Source organism: Gymnoscopelus braueri (assembly GCF_963280865.1).
Source record: "Gymnoscopelus braueri genome assembly, chromosome: 20".
NCBI classification, from domain to species: domain Eukaryota; kingdom Metazoa; phylum Chordata; class Actinopteri; order Myctophiformes; family Myctophidae; genus Gymnoscopelus; species Gymnoscopelus braueri.
Window position 1 is genome coordinate 20,913,325 of NC_137622.1, and position 22,976 is coordinate 20,936,300.

The window sequence follows — 22,976 nt, forward strand, 5'->3', positions numbered from 1 at the left end:
TTGAAGGAGTGCCTTAAGAGAATGGAAGAGAGACAAGCAACTCAGCCGCCCATAGAAGCACAACTACCATCTTCAAAAGGTCCTTTCTCTCTCTCTCTCTCACTCTCTATCCCTCTCTCTCTCTCACTCTCTATCCCTCTCTCTCTCACACTCACACACACACACACACACACACACACACACACACACACACACACACACACACACACACACACACACACACACACACACACACACACACACACACACACACACACACACACACACACCTCTCACTGGTATTTCTTACATCTCTTTAGGTCAGAAGAACAACCAGAAGGGTACTGTGCCAAAAGAGTACTACAGACAAAATGGTCACATGGACTACAACTTAGACGGCGCCGCTTATCCCAGAATTCAGTCTTCCTGGCTGACTCACACTGGCTTCCAGTCGGCCCGTTTTCCTGACAGAACGACCAGTTACCTCCAAGGTTCCTCCCATGTGCCTCGGCCTTCATCCCACTCGTCTCCCGTCTTCCCACACCAAGCTCAGCCAGTCCAGCCCTATCAGCTTTCTTCCGCATCCACTTATCATCACACAATTCCTCTGCAGGGGCCACCGCTTTGGGCTGACACCCAGACCGACTACCCCTTCTCCTGGGCGGCCCCTGGCCCCCGAGTTCCCTGGACTCTGTCTGAGCGTCCAGGCTGGGGTCTGATGCAGCAGGGTGTGGAGGAGCGTGTTGAGAGGTGCACAGGTTCAAACCCAAAGGAAGAACTCAAAGGGGATGAGAGATGGAGAGGAGACAGCGACAATCACCGTTCTCAAGAGCTGGACATTAAACCTGGTGAGAAGAGTAAGAGATTAACATTGGCTAAACAGCCTGCATCTGTCTGTCTGTAGATCTACTGTATATCGATATGTAGACACAGACGGAAGGATATGCTTGCCTGTGTTTACATGTGTCCGTGTGTCCTAGTTCGTCTGTCCAGTGGCCATGGGGAAAGCAGTGGGACAAGCCCAGATTCCAGCCAAGCAAGCAGAAAGAGCAGCCGGAACAGAAACAAGAGGGAGGAGAGAAGAGGGAGTGCAGGACGTCGTTCCACAGACGAAGAAGGCAGCTCTCGGCAGTAAGCAATAAGCGGCCTGATTGTATTCTCTTCTCTTCTCTAATCCAATCTTTCCTTATTGCCACAACCTGTCACCACACCTTCCTACACAGTAAAAATGTCATTGTTAATTTAACAGTGTAAAAATTGACCCCTTCTCAGAGTTCATTTAACAGAGCATAATATCATCTTTAATAGCTCTCAACTTTCCCTCTTCCCCAACAACGGACCACCCTTGTTCCCGTATCCCTCCTTCTAATGTGGTTCTTTATAGCCAAATGCATATAGCATGTCAGTGAAAGTAGAGCCAGTGAAGCCCAGAAAAAAAGCAGGAAAAACAAATGCCATATGTCATCCCTCTCTCTTTTCTTTTTCGCTCACTGGTCATCTGGGACTCTTAGTGCAGCTGCCATTGCCTCAGCTTCTGCCGACCAAAGCTCAGAAAGCGAAGGGTCGTTGGAGATAAACAATGGCAGGAGCAGGAGGAGCGTGGGTCAGTCAGTCACCCCATCGAGGGTGGAGGAGAAGAGCAGGGAGAAGAACAGGAGTAAGAGGAGTCACTCAGGGAGTCAGACAGAGAGCACAAGTGTTAGGACAGAGTCCGGAAGTCAATCAGAAGAATCTGTGAGACAAATATCAGGGAATCAAAGTCCTGGAGACCAACCAGTGAGTCACAGAGAGTCAGTGAGTCGCATACAGGAGTCAGAAAGTGTCAACACAGAAAAAGATGGTGATTCAGAAGACACAGTAGGCGAGAAGCGCATCAGCGCTGAACAGAGGAGCATGGTGGAGGACGAGGGAGAAAAAGGCAAAGAGGAGGAAACAGGAGAAGAGGACAGCAATGTTGATGATGAATATTTAGAGGAAAACAAAGACAGCAGCCAGCAAGAGGAGGACCAGGAGAGGGAGAATGATGAAGGGGAGGGGTTTGTGAGGAAGAGTCTACCTGAGAATGATGGAGGAGAAGATGAGGATGAGACAGAGGGACATGGTTCAGAGGGTGAAGAAGAGGATGAAGAAAGTGGGGAGATCTACTCCGCCACCACTCAGGACAGAGAGATAGAAGGGGACAGATGTGTAGGGAGTGAGGAAAGCAGAGAGGGGGAGGAAGATGATGCCTCCTCTGATGAGGAGGGAGGTGCAGAGGAAGAGGAGCGGAGGAGTGAGGATGATGTTGGAATGGACTCCCAGGCAGCAGAGCCAGAGAAGGAAAGAGATTCAGATTCAGACAGCATCATCTCACCACAAAACCACAGGTACAATACCTCACACAACTATATTAATATAGTCTAATAAACATAACAAGACCCTTGTGGTCTTGTATGTTTATTATTAGGTCTTATATACCATACAATTATAATCATGGTGAGGATGGACTTGAAAGCAACAACTTTAATTCTCAGATCTAACAGGAACATACATACTATTCCAGAGGAGGTGGAGGAGATAATAGTTGGTGATGACGACAATGGAAAAGAGAGTCAGAAAGACTACACTGATAGCTCCTCTAATGAATTAAGTGATGAAGGGGATGACATTGAATATCTTTTGGCCCCACAAGCAGAGATACAAAAGAAAGAGTAAGTAACTGTTTTAGTTTTGTTGTTTGGTAGGGAAGGATGACTGTGTACAGTTCACTGCAAAAACCAGGCCAAACTTTCATTAACCCAAGAAATTCTAACCGATAGGCCGTCACTTAGTGAAACTGAATATGGGTTTTAAGTACTACATCGAAGTACCATTCCCTGGCTCTCTGCTTGCAGCGACAACCAAATCCGCTATATTGCCACAAGTAGTTTGTGCTGACCTGTTGTAATGTCTAATTACATCTTTATAAATTTCCCCTTCTCAAACCTCATCTTGACTTACCTGTACTTTCAGGGAAAAGGTTGAGAATGGTAGCGACAAACCCAAAGGTACAGTATGTTTACTCAATACAATCTTAAAAATTATAGTAGGCCTATATTAGGTGTTTGATGGATGCCTCCTTTATTTTCCAGTTGTATGTGAAGACGTGGCGAGTTTCTCTGAACAACCAATCTCAGAGATAAAGGACAAAGACTCTGATGAGTTTGACCACTTCTATGACTAAAGCAGCAGGTCCCATCCATTTTAAAATGTATTACAATGAACAAAACTTACCCGGTAAGTCATTTGGGGTTGGATGAATCCCAATAAAAAAATTCAAGAGCAAGACTTTGCATCCTAAAAGAAGTGGTGTTCAGACTTATTTTTTCTCCCTTTGGAGATACTTTGAACGTATAGAGAGGAGAGAGAAACTGGGATTGTTTTCATTTCAGTACCTTTCAAGTGACAGAATATTTAAGGTTTTTATTTATTATGAAATATCCTCCATATTGATGGTCTACAAATCTCACCCCTGGGGGTAATATATTTGATTGGACTATGCTGCTGGGCATTTCTTAATCAGGTTGTTCACTCACTGGAGTGGGCACTCTCTTGACTTCATCCACAGGAGTCTTTATACAATATTTTAAGCAGATGTCATTTGCAGAGGGAGATAATTTATTGAAAAACAAGGCTGATGTACCCAGCAAGAGGGACTCATCCTCAAAAAAGACTGCAGCATTTATACAAAGCACACAATATGATCATTTATTTATAGTACAAAAATATGGCTAAATTGGATCCAATGGTCTGCCGGGTTTTGTATTACATGCCACTCAATCCAGTGTTGTACATTGAACACATTCTGTTTCAGATGGCATCAAGTGTCTAAGGGTCCACATAACAATTAGTGATAATGATGAGAATCAAAAATCAATTTCTCAAGGTTCATTAAATCTTCACCACCTGGCCTGCTAAACAGGGGCTGACTCTCTTCCCATCCTCCAATGGGGCGCTGCGCTGGATAAGCAGTCTGCCATAAGTTCCACCCACCTGCCCCTTGGTCAGCCGTCCTGGATTGACGCACACGCAGCCATTCACATCCTGCGGACACATGAACATTTGGTTCAAATGTGCATAATGCACAATCATTCAGGACAAAAGATTTAGTATGCACATGTGTATCACATGTGCATAATGAAGTGAACGGAATTCAGGTTATATTGTCTCATTACTGTCATTGTAATATTATTGTCTCAGTTCCCTTTGTCCATTGGAGCAATTCAGTTTCCCAAAATCCCTTTGATAAATCCTTGTGCAGGGAAACCGTCAAAGCTTACAGCCCTGTCTGTATAGAAGAACACACTCTTTCACATGCCATTCCATTTAATGTAAACAGTTCTTCAAAATGTATTGTGTGAGAGTTTAGACTACTTGTAATCCTGAGGTGAAATCCTTTGATCAGTTGAGTGTGTGGTTGTGATCAATCGGATGATTTCCATTCCGTTTTTTGGACTGGAAAGGGGGATGTCAGGGAGATGTGTCTGGGAGGAGTTCACTATAGTCTGCCTTTTGTCTTTAAAAGTGAATGAATTAATCTCAAACAATCTGTTTGCATTGCCTCAAGTTAGCTGAATGTGAAAGTGATGAGAATTTGTGTTGTCGGGGGTTCTTTTCTTAAAAAAAGAAGAGCGTATAAACAATTTAGTTTACAAACGCAATCAATTTCATTTCTTGATAAATTAGGTAAATTGTTTGCAAACTGTGTGTAAGGGAGAGGAAGTAAAGGGTGTTACAGCAAATGGAAGGAAGCTGTGTACCCTGATGAAGTAGCGTAGCTCAGAGGGAACGATGAGAACGTCAGGGGTGAGGGGCATTTGGCCGTAGCTCTGGAACTTCTCATAGTCCATGTTCATGTCCTCCACGGGGGGATACAGCGGGTAATAGCTGTACATCCACACATAGTGAAGGGAAAAGGGACAGGGGAGTTGTCAACATATTTACAGGCTGTAAATGAAACGCTGATCGTGGATTCTGTTTAGATGTGGACTCGTTTCTCTCACCTCCTCTGGGTCAACATGTGCATCAGAATGCGTGAAAATCTGTCAGATCCGGCAGCACTGAAATACAAAACAATGTTGTGGTTGATGACGATAGTAGCAGTGGCTACTAAAAGAAAGCGAGCCAGATCCTACATACTGTAGCTCGAAATGTTGATCTTTTGATGATGATAAAACATGATATAAGTGTACTGTAGACTCTATTGTTTCTTTAGTTGCACAGTCATCTGTTTGGCACCTGCTCGCTAATGTGTGGATGTGTATATTTAAACCTTCATAAATACAAGAATTCTTCTGAATTCTTCTGCATGTGCACACAGACACTTCCTCACCAGCTGATCTCTTCTGCACCCATGTGGAATAGGATGTCGGTGGAGGTTAGGCCAAAGGTCACGCCCTCGATGAGCAGGGTGCAAGGGTCAGGGACCACGGTCACTCGCTGTATAACACAAACATTAACAAGTTGTTACTGATTATGTTCTGATACCGTTTGCACTGATCTGACTATGTGACTATTGACCAGTAGCTAACCAGAATACAATAAAAATGATGATGACTAAATGCCAAAATCCATGTTGGATAATCTCAATCTCCTTTATTTTAAATGTGTATAATGGTTTAGTAATTTGTTCAGAAATGGAGAGGCGGGAAACTGAGGTGTAGTTTGTAATCAGAAAATCTCTGGGAAAGACCTTTACACAGTTTGGTTACATCATTTCAAATGAATCTCATCTGAAAGACAATGTCAAGACATCAGCTATTACTGAAGTCTTTAAATGACCAAATACATAGTTAATCTTTAACCACTTCCAACCCGACATATTTTGGCCATGAAAAGTTTCTAAACTTTTGTCAATTAGCAAAAATGCTGTTAATAGCCGATCTACAAGTTCACATCCTAGCTAAATCCACTGGTCATTTTGTAGCTCATTGCTAATTTTGTAGCCCATGTGTTGCATCGGGACATGTTAGCTTGTAGACTGGCTATTTTTGTCATATGACAAAGTGGAAAATAAGAGATGTGAAAGGAACAATAACAAAGTTGTATGATTGCACAGTTGCATGTGTGTCTGACCTCAGCCTGATCTTTGCTGAGGTCTGGCAGGGTGAAGGGTGGTTGTGGGTAGATGAAGTGGTGGTGAATGTCTCTCTGCGAGGGCACAAACAGCAGCTGACAGCCAACACTAGAGGAGAGGAGAGGAGAGGCCTTGGCTTACATAACATAACAGTGCTGCAATATATTTACAAAAACATGCATGCAGGGATTCTTATTTCCAATTTTTTTATGTGAATTGTGATACATGCAAACAGCCTTTCCTACTTCATTCATGAAATGAAACATTAAGAGGGTCAAAGATGAGATGCTGGACACACTAGGGTTATACTAGCCTGGAAACCAGACGAATCTGCCAGTGCAAAAAAATTATAATAGACCTGGGCAGATTAGTCTGGCCTCGCTCGGTTGTGATTGGATTTCCCTGTCCCCCAAAGTTGTGGGGCACCAATTAGGGCCCAGTATGCAAATGTGGGGCGGGTTTATCACCAGAGGTATTCTTTTGAATCTGCCCCTTGGAAATGCAGGTTCCACACAGAGATTCCAGACTAATGATTGATAAATGAGTGATATTAGTCTGGCCATGACAGGCTAGGGTTATACACCAACAAAAACAGCTTAAAGATGGAGGCATACTAAAGATATTCGTGTCATAAATTAGTGTCCAGGCTTCACAATCAGTGTACACCACAGTTACCGTGTCCAAGAAGAAATTTACCTTTTGGTGCCCTCCACGATGCTTTCCACACACCTGGAGAAAATGGCCTCAAATGTCTCAGTCACCTGAGCTTTCTATTAAGGAAACAGTGTTGATAGTCAAGTAAGTAGCTGTTGAGAATACGTAGCCATGCACCTCACGTAACCAGACAATAATCTAAATTCATCTAAATACATCTAAATTCAATTTAATTGATAAAACTGGATGGAAACAATCCAGAGATTTGAAAAATAACTGCACTGCAGAACCAATGCAGAGACTTTAGGGCTGTCTTTCATATTCGGACAGTGATCTTTTTCTACTTTTCTTTTCAAAGCAGAAGGCATAGGTGTTAGCAGCCGTACTTGCCGCTGTTCTATCAACTCCATTAAATTTAGATGTCACCACCAAATGTTAGTGGAGATCTCTGATTGTCTGGCTACGAGAGACTACACTACCAGTAACTTAAATAAAGAAATATAAATGTATTCATTCTTCACAATGTATGGATCTAGATACGATTTATCTTACAATGGCATCTGAGGTAAGGAACACAACAGAGTATGTCAACTCTACCTCAATCTGTTCATGTTTAGAATCCACGAAGGGGCCCAGCTATACAGGAGAGAAGAAGAGATTAGTTCAGTAACAAACACACAAAATAGAAAGCCATGTGAAGACTGTGTATCTGTCGTTGCTTGTGTCTATACATAAATTAGTTAAATGTGCAGTGCATACTGGGTCACTCTCTCTCCCAGTTTCCTCTCTCTCTCTACACTATCTGTGGACTATCAATAAAAGGCAAGAAAACCCCTAAAAAAAACAACTTTCGTGTTGCTCAAGCCACACTGCATAAATTAAAAGTGCATAAAACAGCATAAGGAACTCGTTTAAGACAAGAATATTGGAGCTTGGGTGGCGCAGGGGTAACGTACCTTCCGAATTAATTGGCACAATGACTAAATTGGGAGGAAATGGGATAACAAAATCAGTTTTTTTTTTCATTCATGGAATAGAGCTGGAATTGTGGGGAGAGAGGAGGTGAGTTGTAATGGTGAAACGGAAAAAAGATGATTGATTGACGCTTACTGCATCAGCGGAGCAAAAAAAGTTGACGTCAGCTCAACGTTTTTTTGGTAGTGTTACTGTCACGCAGCAAGTGTCTGGCTTCAATTTGTAGCTTTTCGTTGGCCTCCACTGAAAATGACTAGTAGCATGTTGCTTTATCGCCGCTGGTGTGAACGTAGCATGAACGTAGCATGAGGAGTACACTGTGTATGGTGGTGAACGGTGACATACTGGGGGATACTGACATTTGGTGGCATCTTATAAGAAAGGCATACTATCATTAATTGTATGTGAGGGAACCAGAGAGCGGGAAAATATGTGCAAGAGAATGCAGGAACTCACCAGCAGGCAAACGTCAGGGCGGTCTCTGACGATGACATTGATCAGGTCGAGGAGAGGGTCAAAGGTCAGGCTATCGGAAGGAGTGTATGGTCCACATGCCACCAGCACGCTCAATGACTCAGGGACTGTGTAAGGGCGTAAGGAAAATTGATACCTAAACCAATCAAGGTAGACCCATTTACCATGAGAGGAGGTATTGCTTGAACCTTCTATAATAAACTGCCTCGCTGATATGTTGTTTGTGGGGATCCTATGTATTGTCTTTATGTTGTGCTGTATTTTTGTTTTCATGTGTTTGTTGTTGAACAGACTGTGAAACAGAGGGAATATCCATCTGGGAGTGGGACAATAAAGGCTGATTATGATTATATGTTTACAAATTTGAAATAATTGCTTCATATTCAAACTCTGGGGAAGTACAGTGTTACTGACAGATATCTACAGAGGAAACAGGTCGGTGCATATTTGCAGCTCAATGCCCACTACAATGTGCTGCCCCGAGGCATGTGTTGTAGTTTAAGCTTAACATTTTCCTTACCATGATCCATCTCCTGTTTCACCTCTGTGTAATAAAAAGGAAGAGGGACTCCCTAAAAAGATAGAAGATGATGCAATCAAAAGATAGGAGATACCACATCAAGCTCCAACCATGAGTCAGGTCCTTATGGCTAATATTTAAGTTGGATATTAAATAATTCAAGTTAATACCATTTCATCATGGGGTTTCAAGCATTATTTTGTGAGGTGAACACTTAACAAGTCTGACAAGTCAAGCACTGTGCCACTGACCTCATAGAGCTTAGTAGCCACCAGCTTCTTTCCTGTTGTGTTCATTCCTTCCATCACGACCACCTGGGAAGAGAGGACAGACGTGGGAGAGTTGTAATGCAAGGCAAGTGCTCACTTCTATTTAATGACATTTGTGCTACACAGAATCCAATCAAGATTCAAGATTGTGATATGGCATAAGCGTTGTTTTTCTGGTATTAAAGGCTGTATTACAATCAAGTTATGACATTTTATCAACTCACCCGTCTGCTCTAGCTGTTCTCTTATTTGCCTTTACCGACTCAAATTAGTAATTATATAGGAATTACTGATACTCAAAAATCTCAAAAGCAACAATAGTCGATTCCCACAATATCTGATTTTGTCCCTCCATATCACCCAGCCCTAACTGTAGGCAGCTGTCTTGCGACTAAATGCATGCAGCCAGTGGTGAATTGTTCGTCTTTCTCACTGTAATGTCATGTCTCTCCACCGGTTATTTTGTGTGCTTACTGCTTGATAGGTTGTCCTATACCTACAGGGTAGGAACCCATTCACATGAACTGTTGTCAGAGTTCTCGGTCAGACACTGGGTGACACTCGTTCCCAGGTCCATGGCATACTCTTGTTACTCTGGGTGGTCCTGTAACCTAATGCACACGAACCTCAGTGCATAGGCAAAGGAGAGACCACCGCTCGGCGCTCAGTGTTGGTTCCTACTTCCTACCGCTTTACTGTTGATACACCTGTGATGTTTGTGGTGTGTGAACACATTTATAAGTGACTGAATGTTTGAAAAAGATATACAATAGTCAGAGCAAGCATCTAATCCACATTTTTCATGTCCTCAAAATGTGGGGTGGTCATATCTGCTTGGGGTGTTGCTGTTGATTGCAAAAAAAATGATTACTGTGTCTTGGAGAAATGTGAAGCCACCAACTATCCAGCAATGGAGGGATAGGTTAAAAAGCATATACCTGATGGAAAGCATTACAGCTAGACTACATATGAGGACAGAGTTTTTCTATATCAGATGGACACCGGTAGTACTGCAGCTGCCCAGACTGATTGGGGATTCGGTCCCCCCTTAATGTCAAATTGACTGGACTTGATACTGTAGATAGACTTGGTTGTCTGTCCTGAAGGCCATGTATGGACGACTGGTACTGTTGGAAATTGGAATAATGACCTTTGATTGCCTGTGCCTGTGATGCCTTTGTAAATATTTCTTTGATGTGTCTGATGATGTTGAATACGTGATGCAATTGTTTTTGTTTTTGTCTGTTTTTATTTTGTGTATGCTCGTATGTCCATAATGTGATTACAGAATGTATGAAAATGGAAATAAAATTAAAGTGCTAAAAAAAACAAAAAACACTCAGTTAAAAAAAAAGAAGTGGGGTGGTCTACACAGGTCACATCAGTAATATGATCTGACTTGGAGCGAAGCACGAAGAGTTCCCTCTGCTCACCTGACCAGGAAATAAGGAGTATTCTCTAAGCTCTGATAGGTCCACAGGTATTTGCTGACCGCCTTGCTCTGGCCCCGCTTCCAAGAGAACAGACTGTTTATTGAGTTTCCCATTGCTGTCACAGCACACCTGACCCAGTACAGTTACACTGTCCTAGAGGTGGAGAGATGGAGACACAAACACACACGAATGCTAACACTGAGATTTCCAAAATAATCTTTACAAGGACAACACAGCCACTTTTTTTTTTTAAAGCTTCCATCACTTCCACCAGGATTTCCACAGTACCTGAGCAGGTAGAGAAACAGGTGAAAACTCCTCTATGTTGAAGTGAGATCTCAGCTCCTCCCCGAGCTCTTCAATCTTCTCAGTCAACACTGGAAATGACAAACATGTAAAACCTTAATAGACTCGCCAGCTTCTCTCCGTCTACAAATACTTTCTAGTACAGTTGTCATTGAAATTACCCAAACGTTCATTTATTCCAAAGAAGGAAAAAACTAATACAGGCGGCTCTTAACTTTTGGCTCTCACCATTTCTAATGTCACGGAGCCTCTGGAACATGTACTTGTAGGTGGTTTGCAGTGTGTCCTCGGGCGCCTCCAGGAGCCCTACCTGGACCGCTAGTCCCTGGCTCTTCCTCCCAGACCAGCGAGTGCCCTGGACAGCTCCAAACGTTGCCACAACCTCCCCCTTAGCCCCACGCTGGTTGTACTTCTGGGAAGGAGTTGCACTACAGAGGGAGAGAAAAGTCACTTACATACTTATTTATCCCAGTAATGTTTACTGTACTGTATTAATAAGAACTAACAGCTCAGTACAAACCCAGCCTACTACAGTTCTTGGAATGTATGGGACAGCCTTTAGTACAGTTGCACTATGCCCGTTGGCTTTTGTTGCCGTGTACCTGGGAGAGAAGCTGGCAGGGGACAGCAGAAGTCCTGGACTAGCTAACAAAGCTGCACTCCTTTTGGAGTGGGGATTCTCTGGGGTAGTCAGAGGACGTTTCTGAGAACTCTAGATGCAAAAACACACCAAAACATTGGGAATTAATACAACTTCAAATAGAAAATGAGCTTGTCAGTAGTAGTATTCATTTGCTCATTGCTAGCCTAGAACTATGAGGCTGTTTCATTGACTTGACAGCCAATAAGCTGTTTCTGAACAATCTAGAGCTATATTTCAAAAGGTCTGTGATAATTATTCCAGAATCCAGATGTAATATTGACTTTTGGTTTCTGATTGAGTCAAACTGAGAGAGCTCACCTTAGCAGGAGTGGAGTAGGAGTAGGAGTCTAGCAGGTTCTCTTCCTCTTCCTCTGCTTTAATTCTGGACAAAATACGTCAAGACATAACATACTACAAGCGACATCAGATACAACTTTAGGAAGAATTGCTGCATTGCTGCAAAGGATACAACTCCTGCAATGAGTGGATGTCTCTCGTTCTGTTATGCGTGTCGTCCCTCTTTGCGCTTTGTTTTGCTTTGTGCTTCTTGTTTAAAACCTGCGCAGAAACCACAGCGTGTCACAAATAACAACAAAAGTGCAACAAATATAACATGATAGCCAACATGAAACGCAACTAAGAGGATAACTTTATTTTAAAGTCTATTGACTACTTCCAGCAAATTATTTCCAGTGGTGTAAAGTAACTAAGTACATTTACTCAAGTACTGTACTTAAGTACAATTTTGAGGTATTTTTTACTTTAGTGGAGTATTTCCAATTTTCAATACTTTTACTTCTACTCCACTAAATCTCTGAGGAAAATATTGTACTCTTACTCCACTACAATTATTTGTTACTAGTTACTTTGTAGATTTGATTATTACAAAACATACAACGCATTGTGAGCGTGTAGATCTGCTATTTTTTATGTGTGCTGTTTATGTGTTGCATACATGGCTGCTGGGTCGCAAGACAAATTTCAGTGTGAACTGACAATAAAGTATTATCGTATCATATTTTCAAATGATTTTTACACTTTGTACATTTGATAACTTGTGAAATGGGACATTCTGCATAATGAGTACTTTCTACTTTTGGTACTTTAAGCATACTTTGATGCCAATACTTTTTTACTCAAGTACATTTTGAATTCCGGACTTTTACTTGTAACTGAGTATTTCTACATTGTAGTATTGATACTTTTACTTAAATAAAAGATATGAGCACTTTTTCCACCACTGATTATTTCAAAGACAAGAACGTGGTATTCACACAGAAACAATACAATGTCTGATTCTCTTACCTCATGTTCAAATTGTTCCAAGTTGTCTATGCTGAGCCTGAGTCCATTTTTAGTGGTGCTGAAAGCCACCCATTCTGGTACAATGTCTTCTGCCTGCAGTCTGTTACAAATACATTGCTCCACCACTGCATGGTTAAAGTAAAGAGTCAGAGAGAACATAAAGGGGGCAAGATTATTACCAATTCACAACAATCTATTAAGAAAGAGCACAACTGACAAAACAATCAATATCAATCATGTCACAAATTTAAATCAGGGGAAATACATGTGTCTGGAAATTTATATAATAAAACTAGAAAATAACATTATGTTGTTAACCCGTATAAACCAGTGGTTCTCAAACAGTAGTACAGGGACCACCAGTGGTCCTTTGGGGGGCCCTTTGAGAGGCTAAATCTCATCAAACGGTGGTATAAACAATTGTTTATACCAGTGGGTTTCAACCTTTTTCATATCAAGGTCCATTTATTCACTTTTGAGCCACGGACCACCGTTTGATGAGATTTAGCCTCTCAAAGGGCCCCCCAAAGGACCACTGGTGGTGGTCCCCGTACTACTGTTTGAGAACCACTGGTTAAAGTACAAACCCCATCTACTTACGCTTGTCCAGAACCGCATCATCGTCGCATGCTATGTCGAATACATCCAGTTCTGCCTTTAGACCTTCTAATGTGACCAATGACGCCATTGCTTTATGAAAGGTTTTGATTCGTTTTTTAGCTGATTTATGTTAAACGTCAGTCCAAACAGCAGCTGAATGAAAGACAGCAGGAAGGATCAATGTTGTGATGATGCTGGTCTTCTTACTAGTTTAGCTTTCCTCTCCTTCCCGTCGTAACAAATCTAACAACGCGATTCCCTTAGAAATGCTACAATTCTTAATCACTGGGGGGAAAAAATAACTCTTCAAATCTGCATAATATTTACTGTCACTGTACGTTTCATTTTGCCGCGGAAAAATGCTACCGATGTTAGCGGCCGGAACTTGCGTCACAGGCAAAACACGACACTTCCTTTGGTGTTTTTTTAAGGCGATGGGTGCATTATCACCACCTACTGCTCAGGAGTCTGTACCAGAAAGAATACACTTCCTGACCTACATACAGTGTGTGTGTGTGTGTGTGTGTGTGTGTGTGTGTGTGTGTGTGTGTGTGTGTGTGTGTGTGTGTGTGTGTGTGTGTGTGTGTGTGTGTGCGTGTGCGTGTGCGTGCACGTGCGTGTGCGTGTGCGTGTGCGTGTGTGTGTGTGTGTGTGTATGTGTGATATATAGAGATAGAGATAGAGATAGATATAGAGATATATATATAGATAAAACCATACAATCCTCCTGGTAAACTAAAGATTACTATAATAGTTAGCTGAAGACACCCCTGTCATAACCCTGATTACAATGACAATGATGAGAGATGACCTACATATAACAGAGGAAGTGAGAGCCCTAACAATTGTGGTGTCAGGAGGATAACAATCTCATTCTGGCGGCAGCAAAACAAAGGAGATGATGGACTACACAGGTTGCTGCAGGGAGCATACGCCAGTCACGCCTCCATTCACATCAGCAGGGCTGCAGTGGAGAGAGAGATCCTCAGGTTCAAGTTCCTCAGGGTCGACTTGGAACTGGGCGGGTCAATGCTAGTGTACATTTAGCTATTCTTATTCCTGTTCATATGACATCTTGACTGTGTACACTGCGGTGCACAGTCATCACTACAATATTGCTTTATTGTATATTGTAATATTGTATATTAGGTCTATTACGTATGTACACCAACACTGTTCTAAACTGTGTTCTCACCTTTGTATACACTTTTCCCAAGGACAAAATAAAATACAAAATAAACAAACGTATTACCTAAATGAAGTTCTCTGATATGCCATAACCGTGTTCACCCTGATACTTAAGTGTTAAAAACAAAGTTCAGTTACAAATATGTATATTCAACTTACATTGCTGTTTGAATTTATGTCTGTTAAACGGACAATTAACTAATAATAATGGAATTCACTCTAATGCATCAAAATATGTATCTTCAAAAAGGAATTGGCTCCATTGCATTCACTGTAAAACACAAGACATTCAAAATAACTGATATGGAAATACAGGGATTCTTATTTCTCTCCTGGTTGGATTGCTGTTATCAGGAGGTGTGTCCATCTGTTGAAGTAATACATGATAAACCCATTAAGAACCGAGGCCGATTCTACAAATACTTTCTAAATCAGTAGTTCTCAAACTATAATTAAAAATTATTCAACACTTTCAAGATTTTTTCAAAAATGTAAAAAAAATAGCAGATGTGCAAGCTTGCAGTGCGGCACGAAGTGACGCGCTGTGAGCTTGTATATCTGCTATTTTTGAATAGCCAATGCAAAAATCTAAAATGACACAGATGGGTTAAAATACTATGGATAAACATAAAGCTCATATGTGTCCAGAGTTGGGGAGCTGATACTGGATGACTGTTATCCCAGATCAGCAATAGGCTGTTCCACTCACCTGTGCAAAGTAGCACTTTCTCCCGGGAACAAGTGTTTTACATGACATCACTTTCCTCAGTGTTTCATGCAGTGATGTTGATAACTCACGAGTGTCATGAACCTGGGAGCAGATATGTCACACCTGTTCACTCTTCAGCACACTTATCCCAAAATGATTTCATGTGTGGTGATATTCCTGACTTGATATCGTTTCAATGACCTATTCCCCAAAAATGATACGAGTAAAACTTCTTAATTCTGCATTTTGTTTTCACTGTTCAAAAGTTTCTGCTTCTATTCATAACAAAAACTCGTTAATGAAAGCCTGAAGGGTAATAGATTATCAGATTATGACTCTCCATTAGCTACTTTTAAAATAGCTGCCCTATTCTGGGCATGTCATTATTGTCAAAAATAGTCAAAATCTTTCACAAATAGTGAAAATAGCAGATCTACAAGCTCATAACGCATCTAATGGTCGCACGGCTAAAATGGTTGTCATAAGTGTGAGGAAAATTTAAAAGGTATAACATCATTTCACACTTAATATCTAGGATTCCCTCTAAATCTTTAAGCATAGAATATCGGTATGCATTATGCTGCTGTGTCCATACATACCATCATGCTGTCCAGACAGGCACTCCTGAAGTCCACATTACTGCTGCTGCTCACAATAGAGATGGCAGAACTCACAATCACCTCAAGAGCTGAGCAAAGCTTCTCTTGGGCCTGACACATAATATAGTAAAACACAAATATGTCTAAAGCACATTATATACGCAATATTGAACACATTACATTTTTGTCTTTAATGTGTCTCTCATGTGGCTTACCTTGTGTCTCCGTCTCTGGATTTGAAGTGTATTCTTTAGCTGTGTCTGCAGTGCTGTTGTTACTGCCTGTTTGTTGTAACTCAAAATGTCCTTCAGGTGTCGCTCTAACAGCTCCTCTGTGGCTGCAGGAGGGTCACAAATGTTACCATCATTCCTGAATAAGATGAGTTCTACTGACAGGCCGCACATTCTGTGTTCTGCTGAGATCATTGCTACATTGAAAATCTGTTATGTTATGTCTATGATGCTATGCACTTCCAGGGTATTGACAAGAATATGTTACAGTTTTAAATAGTTGAGGGCTCTACTTTTACTTCTACTTTTTTTTTTATCAGAAGTTCATAATCCTTACAGCTCTGTCAAATCTTCTGTTGTTTTTTAGTTTAATAATGTGTGAAAACCAACCAACCACTATATATATATATAATGGCTTATAATTTGTTCTTGGAAACCCATACACAAACATATAGCCTATATGTGGTTCCTTAAAACAGCCCAAAGTATGAAATCATGGGCCACTGAGTACACAGAGGCTATGAGTTCCAGCTGTATCCAGCTGTGTCTCTCACCCATAACATCAGAGAGCTGAATGGTGAAAGGGTCACTGTGTTGCAGGAAGAGATATAGCGTGAGACTCTGCTCTATAGCAGCAGTGCTCCATTCTGGCTCCAACTCTTCGCTGTTATCATGCTCCACACTGTATACAGTGCCACTGCTGTGCACAAGGTCTACATAGGACACATAACATATAACTTTTTCAAAGTAGAGAAGCAGAAAGAAGAAAATTAGTGTCCAGTATGATGGCATCTGGTTTCGAGAGTAAGTCAACTTAAAGGCAGGTTGGTAAATACTTTGTTAATGCAAGTCTTTGAAATGTAGTAATTACCAGCATTTTCTTTTGCGTAAGCATTTCACAATGTGTGTAGTGTAGCTGTATACCAAACATAAACACAAAACTACAAAAGTCTTTTGTCTTAGTCTTTGACAAGTTGGTCAAAGTTGTCAACACAACAAGCATGAGGAGGCATTGGTACATAATATTTATTGAGACTTGGATGTCTACCAGATGTGGACTGAGTACTCGACCCCAGTACTTAGTAAGAGTACAGATACTCCCTGGTTAAATTTACTCCACTACAAGTAAAAGTAGCTCAGTCAAAATATTACTTGAGTAAGAGTAAAAAAGTACTTGCTTTTAAATGTACTTAAGTAATCAAGAGTACATGCTTTTAAAAACACTTAAGTAAAATACTTAAGTAAATGTAAATTTCTTATTTTTCACATCAATGAATTGCTGTAATTTTTTCACAATTAATTTTAAGACCTTGTAACTCGTTTCAGAGAAGTCACTCTGAAACCACCTGCACTGATGTGCTTGCTTGTAGAACCACTACGTTATACAAAGCATGCAGAAATGCCTATAAAAACATAGAATTGAAATTAATGGGATCGAAAAGGTTGTCATTTTCAAGTTTTATTAAACACCCCCCGCACAGTACACTAATTTTTATAACACAAGGCTTTATATTGGATGAAATGGGACTCAATCACAAACAGTGAGTGCGAGAGTAGAATGAGCTGTGTGACAAGCCTGCATGTATCTGCAGGTGGTCCTTTAACAGTTGAAATGAAAACAACTTTTAAAACATTTTTTATAACAGTGTCCACACATATGGACATTGTAAAGCCATCATTTGCACCTAGAGTAGGCTTTCAGTGGCGCACAGACATTAGGCAGGGCATTTTCTATCTCTCCTTCACTGAGAGGAGCAGTGAAGAAATTCCTAAACAAACTACATCTCTGCTTTCAAGAACTCAACGGTTGAAACCACTCCACAGGAAGAACATAGCATATACAGTACAGTACCACAACAATATTTGACCTGTCTGTCTCTAGTATGGAAAGGCATAACACCAGAGAGGAATACAGTGTCTGTCTGTCTCTAGTATGGAAAGACATAACACCAGAGAGAAAATACAGTGACACCGGATGTACTGTCCGTCATATTTGAACCACAAATGCTCTGCATGGATTAATCTACCTTTATAACTGGCTCAACAATACTGCTTTCAGCAAGACAAACTCAATAAAATACATGAAATAAAAACAAGCAAAGCTACTTTGAAGTTTGAACCAGATGTAGTGTCCACTCAAGTTTCTGAAGGTCAAAGTATGCTTTCTTTTTTTTTTGAAGTGCACTTGGACTTTTACTGTCAAATTAAGTGAAAGAGGTCTCAGTTGAGACAATTGTCAGCCTGGTCAAACTATTTAAACTTGAAGAAGGCCTTATTCAACTTCAGTAGCAGCTGGTTTTCTGTGAAAAAGTTCTGTGAATGAAGTCTGCCCCGTCTTGGGCTGAAGAGCAATCCAGCTGCACCGAAGAGCCTTTCACAGGCAGCAGAGGCGGGTAGTGCTGTGTTTAACTTGAGCGACAGTTTGGCTACAGCTGGGCAAGATGTGAAAATGTCCATACCTCCAGCTGTACATGCCAGGTATGTATCCAGTTGCTTGGTGGTTTCCTGGGTGTGTACATGCTTCATACCAGAAAAGAAATCATCTTCATCGGAAGTGCTTGAGGAGTCATTCGGCTGCTGAAGAGGTTCATCATAGTCCGGAAGATGTTCCTTGATGTATCCGAGGCCTAAATGAAAAATGAAACAATTATCATCATCATTATCCCATTTTATGGTTGCATTGGCTGTTTTCAGGATTTTTAAATCATTAACCCCAAAAATCTGATATAAATTATAACTTTAGTGTTTTAAAAAAGTGAAAATGAGAACCTGACCAAAGAAGTGATGTTTTCTCACCTAGTTTGAGGACCTCATCAGTGGTCCAGTATGATTTGAACTTTGGGTGAAGAATAGATGCAGCGATCAGCTCTGGGTCAGACATCATTTCCCCAAATCGTTTATTCACCCCGCCTAGGAGGGCATCAATCAGCGGCTTGCAGTATTTCAGCGACGCTCTGAGTTTCTGAAGCTTGGCGATGAGACTGGTGATTGTAGGGAGGAGCCATCCGAGGTGAATGTTCTCTTCTCCCTGCAGTATGTCCAGGGCCTTGGCAACTGGAGCCATGGTGTTGGCATATTCACCCAAAAAGGCGATTTCAGCTGGACTGTACCTAACACACACACACACACAAAATATGCTTATTGGATAGGTACTATGGAGACTATTTATCATTTAATAAATTTAACCATTACTTTCTTTCTGAAAGGTAACTAGGATTTTTCCCCACCGGTTCAGCATAGGGTAATAGTATAGTAAGTATATCTGCAGGTAATTAAACATAGAAACATTCACTACTTACATTGGAAGATCTAATGCAGAACAGACGGATCTCAGAGCCTCCTCTCCTTGTTCTTTGATGATCCTCAGGATCCGCTCCACAGCCATGTAAAAGGAGTTCCATCTTGTGGCATTAGGTTGCACCAGCTGAAGTTTGCAATGCTTTTGTACGACCTCTGCAGCAGTATGGGACCTTGATGTCTTGTTCCAGAGAGCCTGAGAGTTGGCGAAGGTGGACCTCGACAGCGTCTTGTAGATAGGAGTCTTGTTTGCATTAGTGGCATCCACTGAAGACACTAGATTTAGTAAATGATAAGCGCACCGATGATGCTTCGGGAGTTGGTACAGGAGACCATCATCTTCAGCCATAATGGCATCAACGTTAATGAAGTCCACCACCTCCTCATTCTCAGGGTCATCAGTTGCATCTTCTTCATCAGCTGTCTCCTCAGCAGCATTGTTGTCTACATCTTCAGATTCTTCACCAAACACACGGAACGCCTTTATGAAGTTTGAGCCATTGTCCGTTGTGGTTCTGACAATCTTCTCACGGATTTCATATTCCAAATGTATGTCATTCAACGCACCTGCCAAGACATCAAAAGGTGTGCGAGCCCTTCAACTGCCTGCATGCAAGAGCAGCAGAATGCCTCTTAAAGCTACTTGGATCCAGCCAATGTGCAGTAATGCCAATAAAGCTCCTCCTCCTTGCAGACCAGCAGTCTGTTGTTGTGGCTACGTATGAAGTCTTCCTCATTGCGTCCTTCACCTCCTTCTTCATCAGCAGTGTGGCATTGTGAAGCTTGCGCCGGACAGTGGATCGAGACATGACGGTTCCCTTTGGCTGTAGATCTGTGACAAGGCTCTGGAAAGCTGGCAGCTCAACAACGGAGAAGGGCTGGAGACCTTGAACTATGAAGTTGAGTACTGCATTGTCAACAATCTTCTGAGAGAATTGCTTAGTTTCTTCAAGCTTCATCTGTTTGAGATTCGTGGAAGATGTCCCAGGCAGTGATTTTCTCTTCAAGGACGCTGAAGTCAGTTCTGTGCATTTTTTCTTCTGCTGTTCTCCATGAAGTCTCTGTAAAAAGACACAGTATAACTTCAGTTAAAAATAGTTAACAAAGTTAGCATCAAAAAGTTAACAGAAAATGGTAGGAGACTGCTTTAAAAATAAATAAATAATTTAACATTTGAGAATTGTGTCACTTTCAGGATTTTACATTCCACCATTTTTATCCCCAAATCTATTTTTGGATTATTCAATTATTGCTGTATATACCATTGGTTCTCAAAGTGAGGTCCATGGACCCCCAGGGATCCTTGCAAAATTTGTTAAAAAAGCATCACAATCATTTTAACCACTTTAACCATTATTTTATACTTTGGCTATTCAAAAATAGCAGATCTACAAGCTCATAGCAGGGCACAGAGTGCCATGCTCTGAGCTTGTAGATCTGTTATTTTTGAAAGATCCCACGCACAAAATATTTTTTAGATGGGGGTCTGCAGCCAAATACATATCATTGTGGGGGTCCTTGACATGAAAAAGTTTGATAACCACTTCTAGCAAATTATTTCCAGTGGTGTAAAGTAACTAAGTACATTTACTTAAGTACAATTTTGAGGTATTTTTTACTTTAGTGGAGTATTTCCAAATTTCAATTTTTACTTCTACTCCACTAAATATCTGAGGAAAATATTGTACTCTTACTCCACTACAATTATTTGAAAACTTTAGTTACTAGTTACTTTGTAGATTTGATTATTACAAAACATACAACGCATTGTGAGCTTGTAGATCTGCTATTTTTTTATGTGAGCTGTTTATGTGTTGCATACATGGCTGCTGGGTTGCAAGACAAATTTCAGTGTGAACTGACAATAAAGTATTATCGCATCGTATTTTCAAATGATTTTTATACATTTGATAACTTGTGAAATGGGACAGTCTGCATAATGAGTACTTTCTACTTTTGGTACTTTAAGCATACTTTGATGCCAATACTTTTGTACTTTTACTCAAGTAAATTTTGAATTCCGGACTTTTACTTGTAACAGAGTATTTCTACAGTGTAGTATTGATACTTTTACTTAAATAAAAGATATGAGCACTTTTTCCACCACTGATTATTTCAAAGACAAGAACGTGGTATTCACACAGAAACAATGTCTGATTCTCTTACCTCATGTTCAAATTGTTCCAAGTTGTCTATGCTGAGCCTGAGTCCATTTTTAGTGGTGCTGAAAGCCACCCATTCTGGTACAATGTCTTCTGCCTGCAGTCTGTTACAAATACATTGCTCCACCACTGCATGGTTAAAGTAAAGAGAGAGAACATAAAGGGGCAATATTATTACCAATTCACAACAATCTATTAAAAAAGAGCACAATTGACAAAACAATCAATATCAATCATGTCACAAATCTAAATCAGGGGAAATACATGTGTCTGGAAATAACTATAGTAAAACTAGAAAATAACATTATGTTGTTAACCCGTATAAACCAGTGGTTCTCAAACAGTGGTACGGGGACCACCAGTGGTCCTTTGGGGGGGTTCCAGGTGGTCCCCAGCTAAATGATGGAAAGTTGGTAACCAAATAACCCTTAAAACATCTGCATTACTTAATTTACAAGAAGTCTACACTACAGAGGATGTAGAAGAATTGTTATTTTGATCAACGGTTGCCATCTCTCCTATGGTACCACATCAAGAATACGACTCTAGATGTATTTTATGATTCTGACATTTTCAAAATGTCAGAATCATAAAATACATCTACGAGAGTCGTATTCTATGGCTATCAATACCGCATGGAATTGTGGGCAACCCCAAAAAATACAATGATAACAAAATATTCTAAGTTTAGGGTCTGAGAGGCTAAATCTCATCAAACGGTGGTCCGTGGCTCAAAAGCCGAATAAATAATGGACCTTGATATGAAAAAGGTTGAAACCCACTGGTATAAACAAAGTACAAACCCTACTTACGCTTGTCCAGAACCGCACCATCGTCGCATGCTATGTCGAATACATCCAGCTCTCTCTTTAGACCTTCTAATGTGACCAATGACGCCATTGCTTTATGAAAGGTTTTGATTCGTTTTTTAGCTGATTTATGTTAAATGTCAGTCCAAACAGCAGCTGAATGAAAGACAGCAGGAAGGATCAATGTTGTGATGATGCTGGTCTTCTTACTAGTTTAGCTTTCCTCTCCTTCCCGTCGTAACAAATCCAACAACGCGATTCCCTTAGAAATGCTACAATTCTTAATCACTGGGGAAAAAAATAACTCTTCAAATCTGCATAATATTTACTGTCACTGTACGTTTCATTTTGCCGCGGGAAAAATGCTACCGATGTTGGCGGCCGGAACTTGTGTCACGGGCAAAAAAAGACACTTCCTTTGGTGTTGTTTTTAAGACGATGGGTGCATTATCACCACCTACTGCTCAGGAGTCTGTACCAGAAAGAATACACTTCCTGACCTACATACAGTGTGTGTGTGTGTGTGTGTGTGTGTGTGTGTGTGTGTGTGTGTGTGTGTGTGTGTGTGTATGTGTGAGATATATAGATATATACATATATAGATATAGATAAAACCATACAGTCCTCCTGGTAAACTCAAGATTACTATAATAGTTAGCTGAAGACACCCCTGTCATAACCCTGATTATAATGACAATGATGAGAGATGGCCTACATATAACAGAGGAAG

The 22,976-nt window shown here is 40.9% G+C and overlaps 2 protein-coding genes across 2 annotated transcripts; both read right to left on the reverse strand.

Moving 5' to 3' along the window:
- Positions 1-3,606: 3,606 nt before the first annotated feature.
- On the reverse strand, positions 3,607-13,618 carry pola2 (polymerase (DNA directed), alpha 2). The gene is made up of 18 exons (XM_080416232.1): positions 13,253-13,618; positions 12,653-12,777; positions 11,817-11,905; positions 11,666-11,729; positions 11,307-11,416; positions 10,933-11,132; positions 10,687-10,775; positions 10,399-10,551; positions 8,948-9,010; positions 8,697-8,748; positions 8,159-8,283; positions 7,325-7,363; positions 6,770-6,843; positions 6,073-6,181; positions 5,330-5,436; positions 5,001-5,057; positions 4,758-4,884; positions 3,607-4,041 (listed from the first exon to the last, which is right to left on the reverse strand). Exons 1-18 carry the CDS (start codon positions 13,338-13,340, stop codon positions 3,889-3,891), a joined length of 1,824 nt encoding a protein of 607 aa, XP_080272358.1. The 5' UTR covers positions 13,341-13,618; the 3' UTR covers positions 3,607-3,888.
- A 2,106-nt stretch (positions 13,619-15,724) lies between these two features.
- On the reverse strand, positions 15,725-22,611 carry LOC308075576 (zinc finger BED domain-containing protein 4-like; the record flags this gene model as incomplete). Its single annotated transcript, XM_080415522.1, has 9 exons — positions 22,250-22,611; positions 21,442-21,566; positions 19,919-20,336; positions 19,278-19,734; positions 18,775-19,088; positions 18,438-18,605; positions 16,533-16,691; positions 15,964-16,085; positions 15,725-15,859 (listed from the first exon to the last, which is right to left on the reverse strand). Exons 1-9 carry the CDS (start codon positions 22,335-22,337, stop codon positions 15,725-15,727), a joined length of 1,986 nt encoding a protein of 661 aa, XP_080271648.1. The 5' UTR covers positions 22,338-22,611.
- Positions 22,612-22,976: the final 365 nt, after the last annotated feature.